This window comes from Apostichopus japonicus, chromosome 7, assembly GCF_037975245.1.
Source record: "Apostichopus japonicus isolate 1M-3 chromosome 7, ASM3797524v1, whole genome shotgun sequence".
NCBI lineage: Eukaryota > Metazoa > Echinodermata > Holothuroidea > Aspidochirotida > Stichopodidae > Apostichopus > Apostichopus japonicus.
Window position 1 is genome coordinate 25,663,718 of NC_092567.1, and position 13,514 is coordinate 25,677,231.

At 35.4% G+C, this 13,514-nt stretch overlaps 1 protein-coding gene across 5 annotated transcripts in view; it reads right to left on the minus strand.

The window, feature by feature from the left end:
* Nucleotides 1-13,514, minus strand: part of LOC139969887 (uncharacterized) — a 28,763-nt gene that overhangs the window by 3,740 nt on the left and 11,509 nt on the right. For 4 of the 5 annotated variants that reach the window (XM_071975257.1, XM_071975256.1, XM_071975255.1 and 1 more), the window contains exons 3-12: nucleotides 9,337-10,943; nucleotides 8,892-9,044; nucleotides 4,862-5,320; nucleotides 4,317-4,469; nucleotides 3,394-3,561; nucleotides 2,471-2,689; nucleotides 1,641-1,769; nucleotides 1,408-1,515; nucleotides 1,067-1,093; nucleotides 713-759 (exon numbers count right to left, since the gene is read on the minus strand). In XM_071975257.1, coding sequence (XP_071831358.1) covers nucleotides 713-759; nucleotides 1,067-1,093; nucleotides 1,408-1,515; nucleotides 1,641-1,769; nucleotides 2,471-2,689; nucleotides 3,394-3,561; nucleotides 4,317-4,469; nucleotides 4,862-5,320; nucleotides 8,892-9,044; nucleotides 9,337-10,943 — 3,070 coding nt within the window. The remainder of the gene's footprint in view (nucleotides 1-712; nucleotides 760-1,066; nucleotides 1,094-1,407; nucleotides 1,516-1,640; nucleotides 1,770-2,470; nucleotides 2,690-3,393; nucleotides 3,562-4,316; nucleotides 4,470-4,861; nucleotides 5,321-8,891; nucleotides 9,045-9,336; nucleotides 10,944-13,514) is intronic. The other variant, XM_071975259.1, reaches the window with a different exon arrangement.

Genomic DNA, 13,514 nt, shown 5'->3' on the forward strand with positions numbered 1-13,514 from the left:
TTCAGAGGAACTATGATTGCTTTTGTAAATGCGTCTTTTAATCAGCCTTTTGTGTGGTTTTGATAAATTTCTTGATGATACTCGATACTAAAATCTCATAGCAATACATTGTCATCGGTTATACAGTCAAACGTAATTTGCAATAAGGAAATAAATTGCAAGAAAGTAAGTTAATGTTGATGTTGTCCTTTTTAATTTCTTTTCTTAATTATGATATCAAAAAAACGTCTGAGCGACGAATGATTAAGAACCGCCTAACTGATATTATAACCACTAGCTTGGTAACCTTCGTTTGGTTAAATACTATTGGGTACGTTTTTGTACCATTAATTACATCTTTCAAATTCTTTCTTAATTACATCATTACAGCTTCTGTAACACCAGACCGCCCCTACTGCTCACCCAACCCCCCCCCCCCTTTCCCACCCAACCTATACCTCCCACTAGATTTGGTGCAGTTGTTGATCAAACGCTAAAACCTTCTATACATTTTAGGGTAATGTATGTGGCTAAAACCTTTTCATTTCGTATTTATCCAAATCAAACTCTGCAACATTTGCATAATAAAACTAATGAATTCACAGTTTTAGGTTAATGCGCCACCTCTTATAATAATGAGCGCAACCTTTAAGACGGCTTGCGTATAAGGAACATTACAATTATACGTTGTATATATGCATGTGGAATAAAAATTTATTATACTTCTACTTACTTATCAGTGATGTTAAAGTTTGAAGCTCCTTCTAGTAATTCGTCAACCTGATTAAAAGTACAAAATAAATCATAAAGCAATAAACAATCATGTGTGAATATTGCACCGCTTGGTTAGATATCGACACCAAACACAATAATTTAATGTTGTTTATAGTTACAAACTATTGTTCCCGGTTCATAATATGGATTATTAAAAACGACAAAACAAAATCCTTAACATAAAATATACGATAGATGGTGGATAATTACGAAATAAATAGTTTTGGTTCGAAAATAAATTATATCACAAAACCTTCAGTAGAGGAAAAATATTCGGATGTAGCTAAGAGGGGTGGATGTGAACCGTATTTACCTGCTGTTGAAAGCCACTTTTCTCGCTCTGACAAAAAACAAAACAGAATCGAAGATAATGTTACTATTAAGACACATGCCTATATTGCATTATTAAAATATAGTTGTTGCCTTGCATAGGTTGTTTAGTCCATCTGTCATTTTGTGACAATAGCACCCAGTAAAATGGAAGATTAAAAACAATATTTTTCGTGCATTTTATCAACCTACCACTTTTGACCCCAAATATTTTGGATCCATCACACCCTTTTTTTTATTCTTTCACAATATGAACGTTAGCTAGCACCACACAAAAATAATAATAAATGAATAATAAATGAAAAGTTGAAGAATTTACTTTACCTTTGCTGCACCTAGTCTGGACGCCATTTCTTCATTCAGCTTAGCTTGAAGTTGTTGCTGTCTTTTAATTTGCTCATCATGGTCTCGCTTTTTAAATTTTGGAGTATACTGTTAATCAAGAGGAAAATATTCCAATGATATGGTGACGTCACACAGGATAATGAATTACTAATCACATTAAAAGTAAATCACAAACACAAAGTAAAGTAAAATAAAATGTGTATAAGTCTTACTTCATCAGTACTGTAATCGTCATCATTTCCAGAATGGACTACCAAAGCGGTCGTATTTGAAGGATGCACTCTGTTCTGAGAGCCAATCATCTGACTCGGCCTTACCGTCTGCTGTACGTGTTCCGTTTCCTGTTGCCAAGGAGATAATATTCATGCATACAAGTTATTTCTTTGTCCAGCCAAACAGTAGCAGTAGAGAAGTTACAATCCCATCTGCTCATTTCCATATCAACTATACATAAGTCATTGCAATAAATGTTTTGGTATACTGTTCATACGTCACGATGACGTCATCATTTATTTGGTTCTCCTAATCTAATGTAAGCATAAGATATTTTTTTTTACCACCTTGATATTTTCATTTTGATGATTTGCATAGGCAAAATAAGTAATAGCGCCATTGTGACAGTAGCCTATATATTGGGACAAAAATGTACACTTGTGTAATACACGGGTGTACGGCAGGCCAACTAGGCAAAACGGTTGTGCACTACGTGTGCTTGAAACAACCAATCAGTGTATGCCTGCATTTTCGTAATAGAAGACGCTATGTCCCCTTGGCTTGCCATGCACGCGAAAAACGCAACTTTTGTGATTATTGCATTTCTTCAAGAACATGCTAAAATAATGTAAGGCTACACCTTGATTTACTCACACGAGAAAAGTGACATGCTCATAACAAAAGAACTTTTTTATGTGTTAATAATAAAAATAATCATAACAAAGATAATAATAATAACAACAACGACGACGATGACGACGACGACGACGATGACGATGACGATGATGATAATAATAATGATAATAATAATAATAATAATAATAATCACCTCTTCAGATGAGCTATCGATATTCATATTTGTCTGTTTGCTTGACCCCGCGCGCTTCCTTTGACGTTTCCGAGATAACTTATCTCTGACTGTACCGTGCATTGCGTGAGCTCCAGATTTTTCACGCGTTTTGGTTTCTTGAATTGACATTTGGTCAGTGCTTTGAACGCCGATTCGGACAAATCCCATTTCAATCGAAGTTGATCGATCCATTTTACTCTGTAACAAATCAAAGTCATCAAGGCTATAGTAAGATAGAAAACTTTTAGAGTTCCTTTATTGAGAAACTCTATGAAGGAACTCTAATATCTTTACCGTCAGCACGCCCTCACTTTTTCTAGCATTCCAAAACAAAGTGGTTTCGGTTGCTAGATATCGAAGCCTTACGCATGATCTAGGTGGAAGCCATTTTGTATGATGTGTAATGTCATAGTAAACTTAACAGATACATCAGGACGTCAAGTTTTAATTGTTTTACTTCTATTGTCTGTACCATCATACTAATTATACTTATAATCTTTAGGAATGCCATTTTGTCCAGTGTTTGACGTCATAGTGCCAATTAACACACGGCCGTCAAGTATTAGGTTTTCTTTGCTTGCATTTTAAAGTATTACTTTATATGTAAAGATAATTATTTGTCTATTACGTAACTTTACTTTTCTTGGTCATTTATTAAAATAAAGAATACAACACTTCTATATACAGGAATGAGTTAATAGGCTAATAATACCCTTTTGATGGAATATCTGCAAATGGAAACATATATTTTTGCAAAAAGAATTTTGATCTGCAATGCAATTATATTATTAATTTCATTATTCATTTGTCTTTACTGGATATTTGAATCTTTTCGTTATCTTTAGATTATCATAAACTCATTCGAATTAAAAGCAAGAACAATGAACAAAGTTTTGACGAACCATAATAGCTTGCTTGTGAGTTTCCGCCTTTTTGTCTGTTTTACAAAGACAATAGAGAAGTAAAATGAACAAAAGGATAACAACAACGACCACATCTGCTACGATGATAATCCACAGTGTATGGTCTACCGCTGGATCAGCAAATAGGGTCACTCCTGGCTCTTTGACCTGAAGATAAAAAGAGAAATCAATTTAGAAAATCACGAACTTTACAAAAAACATGCATCAAACAGCTTATACATCGCTTAAGATGCCTGTATGATAGCTAATGCCATAGTTTGGTCTTTATTTCACACTACGTACAAGAATAGTGCTTGGAGGTAGACGACACATGTAGTCTCATGTACGGCACCCACTTACATGTTGAATAAACATTTCAAATAATTTATAAAAGGATAGTCAAGAGGCTAAATAAATATTCTTTGAATCCTGGCGAAATTTGATTCCAATTCATGAAATTGATTATTGAACTTATCCAATTCAAGATCAACATGAAACAATAAAGTCAAAGAAAACATCTTGCTGTCAGTATGCGTCTATGACGTCACATACCTGTTTGCTTCAAGTTCACTTCTGCTGCAAACACGTGTCATCTTCAAATGTTGTTAAATCGATAACGGTCACATATGAATTGAATGTTATATAGGAAGGGGCAGACTGTGAGACCCTCATGCCCCCCTCCCTGATGATGTTCTCCAACCCCACCCATCTTAATGGCCGGGTGCTGACTCACACACACTTTTATTTTTTTTTAGAATATTGTTGTGAACCTTCATCGTCCTACATATTTTCTGGCGTTTATCCACTCTTTAAGTTGACCCTAATTACACACTTGGCAATTTATCTAATTGATTTAATCATTATTTTACTCCTTTTGTAACGCATACGTCTTCAGTTATTTTATGCATATTCATATATTTCACCTGGTATCCAAGCACTGTCGTCATGAATCGTAAACTCTGTTTGTCTATACTAGAGAGGGCGTCCTTTCCTTTCACAATTTCTCCGTTTTTTCGTACACCGAACACCACTTCCACCTCCATTTGGTTGGGCTTAGGTCGGTTTACGCTCTTTAGCTGTAGGTATCGGGAAGAAAAAATATCAAATATTACTTTTGCGTATTGTCTAAATGGATCTTCTTCTGGTGGCTAAAGTTGATTGCTTTAGCTAAAATAGTGAATTCCGCAATTTGGGGTCAAACCCACATCTTCACAGCATTTTTGTATGGCGTAGTCTCATTTCCAATTCTGAAAAGTGTTTCATGATATCTCATGGAATTGAAACTTAATATTTTTCTGTCTCTGTATAATACTTTAATAATATATCAACAAACAAATAATATAATATTTCTAAATAAACTTGTTACATTATCACCCATTGGAACATCCCTTTAATTACAGCACAGACATACATCAAAAACAAAATGAAGAATCGATCAAGAAGAATGTATTTTGTCTCTTTCACTAACATTAACCGCATATTTTTGGCTCGGATCATCTATAACTTGTCTCCTGTGTCTTCCATTTTCAATGTCTTCGTTTACTCTCACTCTTCCGTCTAAAAATGTCCTCATTTTCCATCTTCTTGCATGTATTGACATCAATTTCGTTTCTCTCTCATTCACGAGTTCTTGCGCGTTCCTCTCTGATCTTGTCACGCCATTCTCTGTGTCACGTATTATCCTGCCGTCTAATTGAGCTTGGTCATCGCGCCTTTTACGTTTTGATGACGTCATTCCTGCCAGGTATATCGCTTCTAGACCAAGGGAAATATCAGTTTGGAAAGGAGCGCCTGTGATGTCAATGTTCAATGGAACGAGAAGAATAATCATTAGGAAATCTTGGAGGTCCCCAGTGGGTGTGCCCAAAGTGATGGTTGAGGGAGCTGTTGATTCTGGAAGATTGGCTGCGACAGGTACGGTTAAAACCTATGGTAAAATAGAAAATATCGAAGTTACCATGAATTCGCAAAACACCCTTTTTTTCAGTTAGTTGTACAATTAATGATATTTTCGAAGGAAAAAAAAACATTTTCTTGAGCGTATTTCCTTCAAGTTGGCAACATCCTTCAAGTTGTCCGTTTTTCTATGGATATTTGCCCAATGAAGATGTCGATAATTAGACACAAAACACAATAAGATTTAATTATCAGATATGCCTATACCATGCAATACAAAGGTTTAATTACGACACATTACATTTCTAATATCAATGCCGCAATTTGTAAATGAACATTAATGAACTATACTAATTATTGGACCGCGCATAACACAGATATGTTACTTTCTACATCAGAAGAAGTAACATTGGAAATTATCAAAGTGAAAGTTGACTAGTCAATTAAGTTACCAACACATTGCTATATAGGCAGGAGAAGTTAAGGTATAGAATGTCATCAAAAACATATAATTTCAAACCAAAACGAAAAAAAAGTTGTTTTAATGTCGCTTTGTCGTCTATTATTCATTTTATTCTCAATATCAACTTAATTCTGTAAAATGTATAGGTTTTATGAATTTCCTTTCCTTCCAAGATTTATACGTCACCACTGTTTCTTGAATCTGGACATGTCAGAATAAAAAACCCTGTCAGTTAAAATGTTGGTGTACGACTGACTGACTAGGATGCCAAACGATTTGAAGGTTGGTTTCCATGGTTTCAAAATGAAATTGTTTCCAATTTATATAATCTACTATTTTGACATCACGCATATTGTAATTTTAATTCGCTGAGTGCATTCATGCTGTGTCGCAATCTGTGAGTACATTTACTGCATATATTGAAGATGGTAACTGACAAACAGAAAAACAGAAAAAAAACCCCAAAAATTAGGAAAGACGAAGGGTAGTCACGTGATTACTTAAGCCTTCCATCTCTGCACTAATTATGTCGACATCCACTCCAATAGGTTTCGTTAAAAGTCATTAAAACCTGTTAAATAAGTCTTTCGTTTCAGTAGAAAGGTGTTATACACGCTTGATATGCATTTATAAACTGATAAATATAGTCATAGGAGACGTCAGTCAAGAAGGTTTCATAACAGATGAAACTGTTTCGTCGAGTTTTATTCAGTTGTTGTGTTTTGCTGTATTTTATATTTATGCTGAGCGATTATTATTCCTTTCCACGTAATATACATGTAGTGTAGTTTCAAGTATCAGCATTGCTTACATTCACCGTTCAATTATGAAATGGAAAATCAAGGCATCACAGAATCTTTGACATCACAGAATCTATGACATCACAGAACCTATGACATCACAGAATCTAGGGCATCACATAATCTATGATATCAAAGAATCTATGACATCACAGAACCTATGACATCACAGAATCTATGGTATCACAGAATCTATGACATCATAGAATCTATAACATCACAGAGTCTAGGACATCTCAAAGTCTAGGACATCTCAAAGTCTAGGACATCACAGAATCTACGACATCACAGAGTCTACGACATCACAGAACCATCTCTCAAATGGAGCGAGATATCACAAATGGACATATGTTTTTCTTCACAATGCGACGTCATCATGTAGAACCAGTTGAATTAACCAGGGAATTTCAGCTCCATGGATTTTGCAAACAAATTAATGTTCCTGTTTAAATATATAATGTTTCATCAAGTTTACTTTAAAGAAGTACTCCAAAGTTTATTTAAAGCTCTATATCTGGAAAACAGGTTTAGTTATAAAAACACAACTACAAAAGTCCAACTGTCCTTTTTGTCCATTTTGTTGTTGTTGTTGTTATTTTTGCTTTGAGCTCTGACCCTTCAAGACTGAAAATCAGCCTAAAGTCATCCCCGCCCCGCCCACTGTCCCCCCCCCCATCTCCCACCCCTACTCATTCCAGGCAAGTAACATGCAATAAAAGGACGCCAAGTACAATACACGGTCATAGCTGCCTAGACGTTATCTACCAACTTAAGTAACAGAAAAGCCATTAGCTAGAACATACAGTCTGCGGCCGAGATAACCACATCAAAACATTTAACTCAGAATAATCAAATTTAAAAAATTGGCTGCCGATATTTAATGTGGTTAGCTTAATTTAAAATATTCCTTATATGAAAGATAATAATTCAGTAGTTTAAAGCCATGTCCGACCAATGGTAAACATTTATAATACAATGATAAATATAAATATAACTGGAAAACGTGGAAATAATGACTCTTACATATTTTAATGATGTATTCATATTGAATCATATTGTGACTAAAATGGAAATTATGACTTAACTGTCGCTTCAAGGTAAGGCTCAGACCTGACAGTTCAACTATATATATATTGTTTGATAAATCTAAAAATATTTCTGTGTAATTGACGGTCAAAGACTGCGTTTTTGAGGATACTCGAAAATCTCTCACAGATTTATCATGTTTAATTCGAGCTTGTACTAAGTTTGTTTCCTGGCGAGCAATATTTCGATTGTTTCGGATAATAATGGTACACATTGTCTTGTGTATGTTCGCACATTATATAAGCTATTGAATTGATTAAAGTCTCAATACCTGTTTGCTGATGAATCTTGTAAAACAAACTTCCGAAGTATATTCAATGTTTCTTATTCTAAATGCACTCTGACTTGGTGGGTTTATTGTTGCCCTTATGGCACGAATGATTTACCGTAAAATCACTGCGACCGCCCATATCAACATATTCATTACACAATGTAAACAAAATAGTCTACACATGCGGCCCGATCAAAATTTTAACGCAGTCCTATACTCGTATCGTCCACTTTTTACAATCCCACGGAGGAAACGTCTGAAAACACCTCTTTATTCACACAAATGGAAGGAAATGACACAATTACGCAAGCTATATCGGTGAGAACAAGAGAAAGGTACTATTAAAGGAAGGGACCAAAGACAGGCTAGCCACGAAAGTGAGAGTAGTCCTAGGCCTAACGGTCGTAAACAAATCAGAGAGATTTGATTAATCTGTTAGGCGGCGCTCGCAAATTTTGAGTGAAGTTTGTAAAATCTACGGACTCGTTAAAACATCTGGCGATTTTTTTTCAGCTCAAAGTTTTTTAACGACAGATAACTCAATAAAAGTAATGAATATTGATATGAAAATTTCACAGAACGGTCTCATTTTCACTGAGCTTTAAGTGCGGTAAGCTGGAAGGTCAAAGTTTAAATTTGCAAACACGTACTGAGACTTTAACAACGGGCTTATTACTTTTTGCTTTTGTTTTCGTCGCTAACGGTTCGACGATGGATGATTTTGCCTACTTTTAAGTAAAAAAATTAAACTCTTTTTGAATTAATGGAAGAAGTTATTGGAAAGTTGTTTAGACTATTCCATGATCACTAAAGGTGAATATTCTAAGATGATTGTTGTTTCCATCATCATTGCTATTCTAATTTACACTATTAATATGATTCAGGAGATGCTGATATAAAAATTTAAAAAAATCATATTTTTCGGTACTATTTTAAGAATAACAATATTTTTGATATGGTGTTTGATAAGATTTCCACTAACCTCATATCCCAGTGCAGCACTTAATCTACTAGATGACATATCGGTAAACTTAGAAGCTGCATCTGCTGACGTCAGGACCGTACCATTTAATTCAACGGTAAAATATGTGTCCACAGTTGTCGGATCCACCTGGTTTCTGGTTATGTTTTGTATCTGTGGACGTAAACATAAAAAACACCGTATATCTAATAATTATTTAAATGAAATAAAGAACATACCTAAAATAACACCGTATATCTAATCATTAATTAAATGACATAACAACATAATTGGTGACATTTCTTTAATAGAATAGCTATGTAGATTGTTTAAAGAAAATCCCCATGTATTGCTGGAGAATTACTTGGTTAACTTCCGGTTTGTGGCTATTACGTAATCGTTCTCGATACCAGCTCTGTCTTTAACAAACGAAGTACCGTAATGAAGTTACTGACCAAAAGCTTACCTGTACTCGGACTTCGTCGTTTGTTGCTCTGTTATGTCTCACGAGTGTTTTATATAGCAACCATTCAAACCGTGAGAAACGTTTCCTTCGGACAATTATATTTTCGTTATTGGTCGCTAGGGAAACGGCTTCAGCAAGTCCATTTTCGAGATTTGTAACAAATGATTGATCCGTTATGTTAACTGATCTGTCCACTCTTAACTGAAAAAAGACGTAATTCTCCCTCAAATCTACACCGATGTTAGTGACGTTGTTTGGCGCCATGCTGGTTCCGGTATTATTAGACGAAATATTTGGACTAGCAGTTTGGGTTGGCTTGTTCCCATTTACCGTTATATCTACTTGACCACTAGAAGCTGTAGTCGTTTGAACAGCTTCTGTAAAGCTGACATAATTTATTTCTGTAATCCCTCCATTACTAACGGATTTGTCTGGTGTCGTGGGTTCTTGCCGCGACTGTGCGTCTGCGTCATTGGTGACGTCATCCATCGTCATTTCAGTTCCTGTCGTCTGCGTTTCAAGTTCAGTGACAATGGTGACGAGGTCGTCTTTTTCCGTATATATTGTTGTTTGTGTTACTAATTGGTCATTTTCTGTGGTATCGTCTTCCACACAGGGACCACTTACCATCTCGGTAGAAACAGATGTTAGTTCTACTTGATCTGAATATTCAGTAGTGGTATCAGACGATGTCATCACAGTGTCCTCTTTGGAGGTTGCATCCAAGTATTCGGTTATTGTAGTAATGTCAGTAACAACGGTTGAGTACGCTGAAATCATTGTTGAATATTCATTAGTTGTTTCACCATCTTGAATGCTATCTGATATGGCCTCTTCAAATGTCGTTGGAGCTTCTGTTGAATATTCATTAGTTGTTTCACCATCTTGAATGCTATCTGATGTGACTTCTTCAAATGTTGTAGGAGCTTCTGTTGAATATTCATTAGTTGTTTCATCATCTTGAATCCTATCTGATGTGACTTCTTGAAACGTCGAAGGAGCTTCTGTTGAATATTCATAAGTTGTTTCATCATCTTGAATGCTATCTGATGTGACTTCTTGAAACGTCGAAGGAGCTTCTGTTGAATATTCATAAGTTGTTTCACCATCTTGAATGCTATCTGATGTGACTTCTTCAATCGTCGTAGGAGCTTCTGTTGAATATGCATGAGTTGTTTCAACATCTTGATTGCTATCTGATGTGACTTCTTCAATCGTCGTAGGAGCTTCTGTTGAATATTCATAAGTTGTTTCACCATCTTGATTGCTATCTGATGTGACTTCTTCAAACGTCGTAGGAGCTTCTGATGTTTGTTCCGTTGTTGTCGCCTCTGACATGTCATTGGTGAGATATGTCTGTAAATCGGTTGATGTTATGTCGTTCGTAGAAGTACTCTCCATTAACATTGTAAATAATTCAGTAGATGATGTATATTCATTGGTCCCTTCGGTGGCTGTCGCTATATTTGTTGGGCCTAACGTTTCCTTTGTCTGTCCATCATATGTCGAAGCCGTGGTTGCATTACCTGGTAGTGTCGTTAGGGTTACTGTCGAGGGCGCTGTTTCAATTGTTTCAATTTGCGTAGTAACGGTAGTTGTCTCACCTGGCATAGAAAGAGAGAAAAAGGGAACGAAACGATTAATAGTTGCAAAAAATGATAATGTAAGGGTGGTTATGTGTTCGACGGAAAGTATATAATAATTCTTCTTTGAAAATATCTATTGCATTAAATACATCGACAATGCTAATACATCATCTATGCCTAAAGGCTAACCCTTACAAGGCCTATACCCTTGGTTGTTACTGTCGTTTGACTGGTTCGCTTAATAACCAAAAATGTGCATCATTTCGAGAAAAAAAGACAATTATAATATTTTCAATCCATCATAATGAATAAATTTCATTTTGAAATGTACTTTTAGATAAAACACGTAAGTTTGATTTAAACAACGGCTTAAATTGTTAACACGTATTTGCGATTTTACTACATTTCACATACCGTATAACAAACATGCAAAAATATACAATATTTATATTATATTATTCCTATTTTTGCTACAAAATATTGATTTTTTTTAATATTATATACAGGCACACCTTTTTGACAGGCCATTCGATTAAACAATCCACAATCTGCAAACAGCTGCTGACACAATTATTAGATGCAGAGGCTTGGGAGGTCAATGTACATTGTGATGGAAACTTATATTAGAGCAGCACGCAGACAGCGATGTATCGAACGAGATGCCTGTATATATCATATAATACTATGCTGATCATACCGTATATACTACCGTATCATACATTATGTGAGCGGTATTAGTGTATGATTACAAAAGGGAGAAGCTAAAGCTAAATTCAAACCTCAGGTGGTCATAGGCGTAGGAGCTCAATTTGGTTTGGGGGCTGTAACGACTTGCCCGAAAAATATAACCAATTTTTTTTGCGCGCTCGGCGCGCGTCCAACTACTTAATGCGCATATCATATAGGTATGCATCGGGTATTACATTGCATGCCAATAACATACAATCATTTGCCGTGTTATTACCCTTCCTTATTGGTTATAATTATTGGAGAAGTCGTTACAATAATAATAATAATAATTACAGTTTAACCATTGAAAAACATATTGCAAATTATTTTTCTTTCAGTAGGTGCCCGAAAAATTCTCAGCATATTGCCCGAATTTTAACCAAAATGTTTGTTTGGGGGGCGACAGCCCCCCCCCCCCCAGACCCCGCCTCCTACGCATATGCAGATGTTAACCAATCAGTCAGTTGGGACAATTTCCTAATGCTAATACCTCTCTAAACTGGACACCAATACCATGCTCTCAAAGCACTGGTATTGACAGTACAAACAGTTCCTTACCTTCAACTGATACTAATGCTAATACCTCTCTACACTGTACATCAGTACCATGCTCTTAAAGCACTGGTACTGGCAGTACAAACAGTTCCAAACCTTGATCTGATAGAAACAAGTTATTCCTACTGCTCGTACTGACAATATGAGTGCTCTGAAGTGATAACTACTACAGTATAGAAAAAATTGTCCCAACTGGGTGGACCAACATAAGTTTCAAGAATAACATTTTTCTATAAAAATGAAAATGATATAAGCTATGAATTGTTCTAAAAACCCAATATTTCTTATGGCACTGTATCAAGCTCAAAAGTATACGGCAATAGTTTAGTTCCTCAAACTACACTATGGTATAGTTATTAAATCGGACTAAAATTCGGGAAATCTCAAGCCTTTGTAAGCCCAATCCCCCCCCCCCCCCAAAAAAAAGATGAAAAGAAAGAAGAAAAATGTTTGGAACACTACAGAATTTTTTTTGTTTTTGTTTTAAGCTTAAGCTCTCATGTAAAAAATCAAAATGACGTCATATGAATCTATCGTGACGTCATGAACATAAGCACAGACGGTGTGTCCACACGAGGACATGCAACTGTTAAAATTCATCCGAAACCAGACAAAATATGACAATTGTAGCCTCGAGGTAACATTGAAAAGAGTTAAATTATTGATGTTGGTCTGTACGCTTATAGGAATTCTTGTACTACGTTGCTGTAACAATGTTATTGTTCACCCTGTCAGCTGCTGTCGATATTTGCTTCGAAAGTGAATCTTTTTGTCATTTTTTTAATTCTTACATAAATGCCAACAACTTGAGTAGTATCTAAATAAAACAGATGTGTGCCTACGCAGTTTGATAAAATATTCGAAATTTGACGAAACGTTCCTCATAGAACTCAACTAACGTGAATTCTATTTTCCAAAAATTACCAACCCAGATTTATGTTTGTTTTATATTTGTCGCCAATTAAATGTTAATAAGTATAATTTGGGACTGAAGTATTGTCGTCAAGGACGTTCCAATATATAAGTATATAAATGACACATATAGAGCAAAATGGAACTTTTATTTTGATAATGTTTATCATTTTCTTGCAATGAAACTTGGTCAGTTAATTCAAACAAATTTTCGTATATTTCCCACTGTGCTTTTACATATTCATATAGGCCTACCATTACACGCTATTTCATCCTGCTTTAATTTACATGATTGGCATGGGTCATGGGGAAGGGTGTTGGGTTGGTGGGCGTATAACTGGTCTAATTGTTTTTTTTAAAAAAAACAGTTTTATGGAATATTACGACTCCGTTACA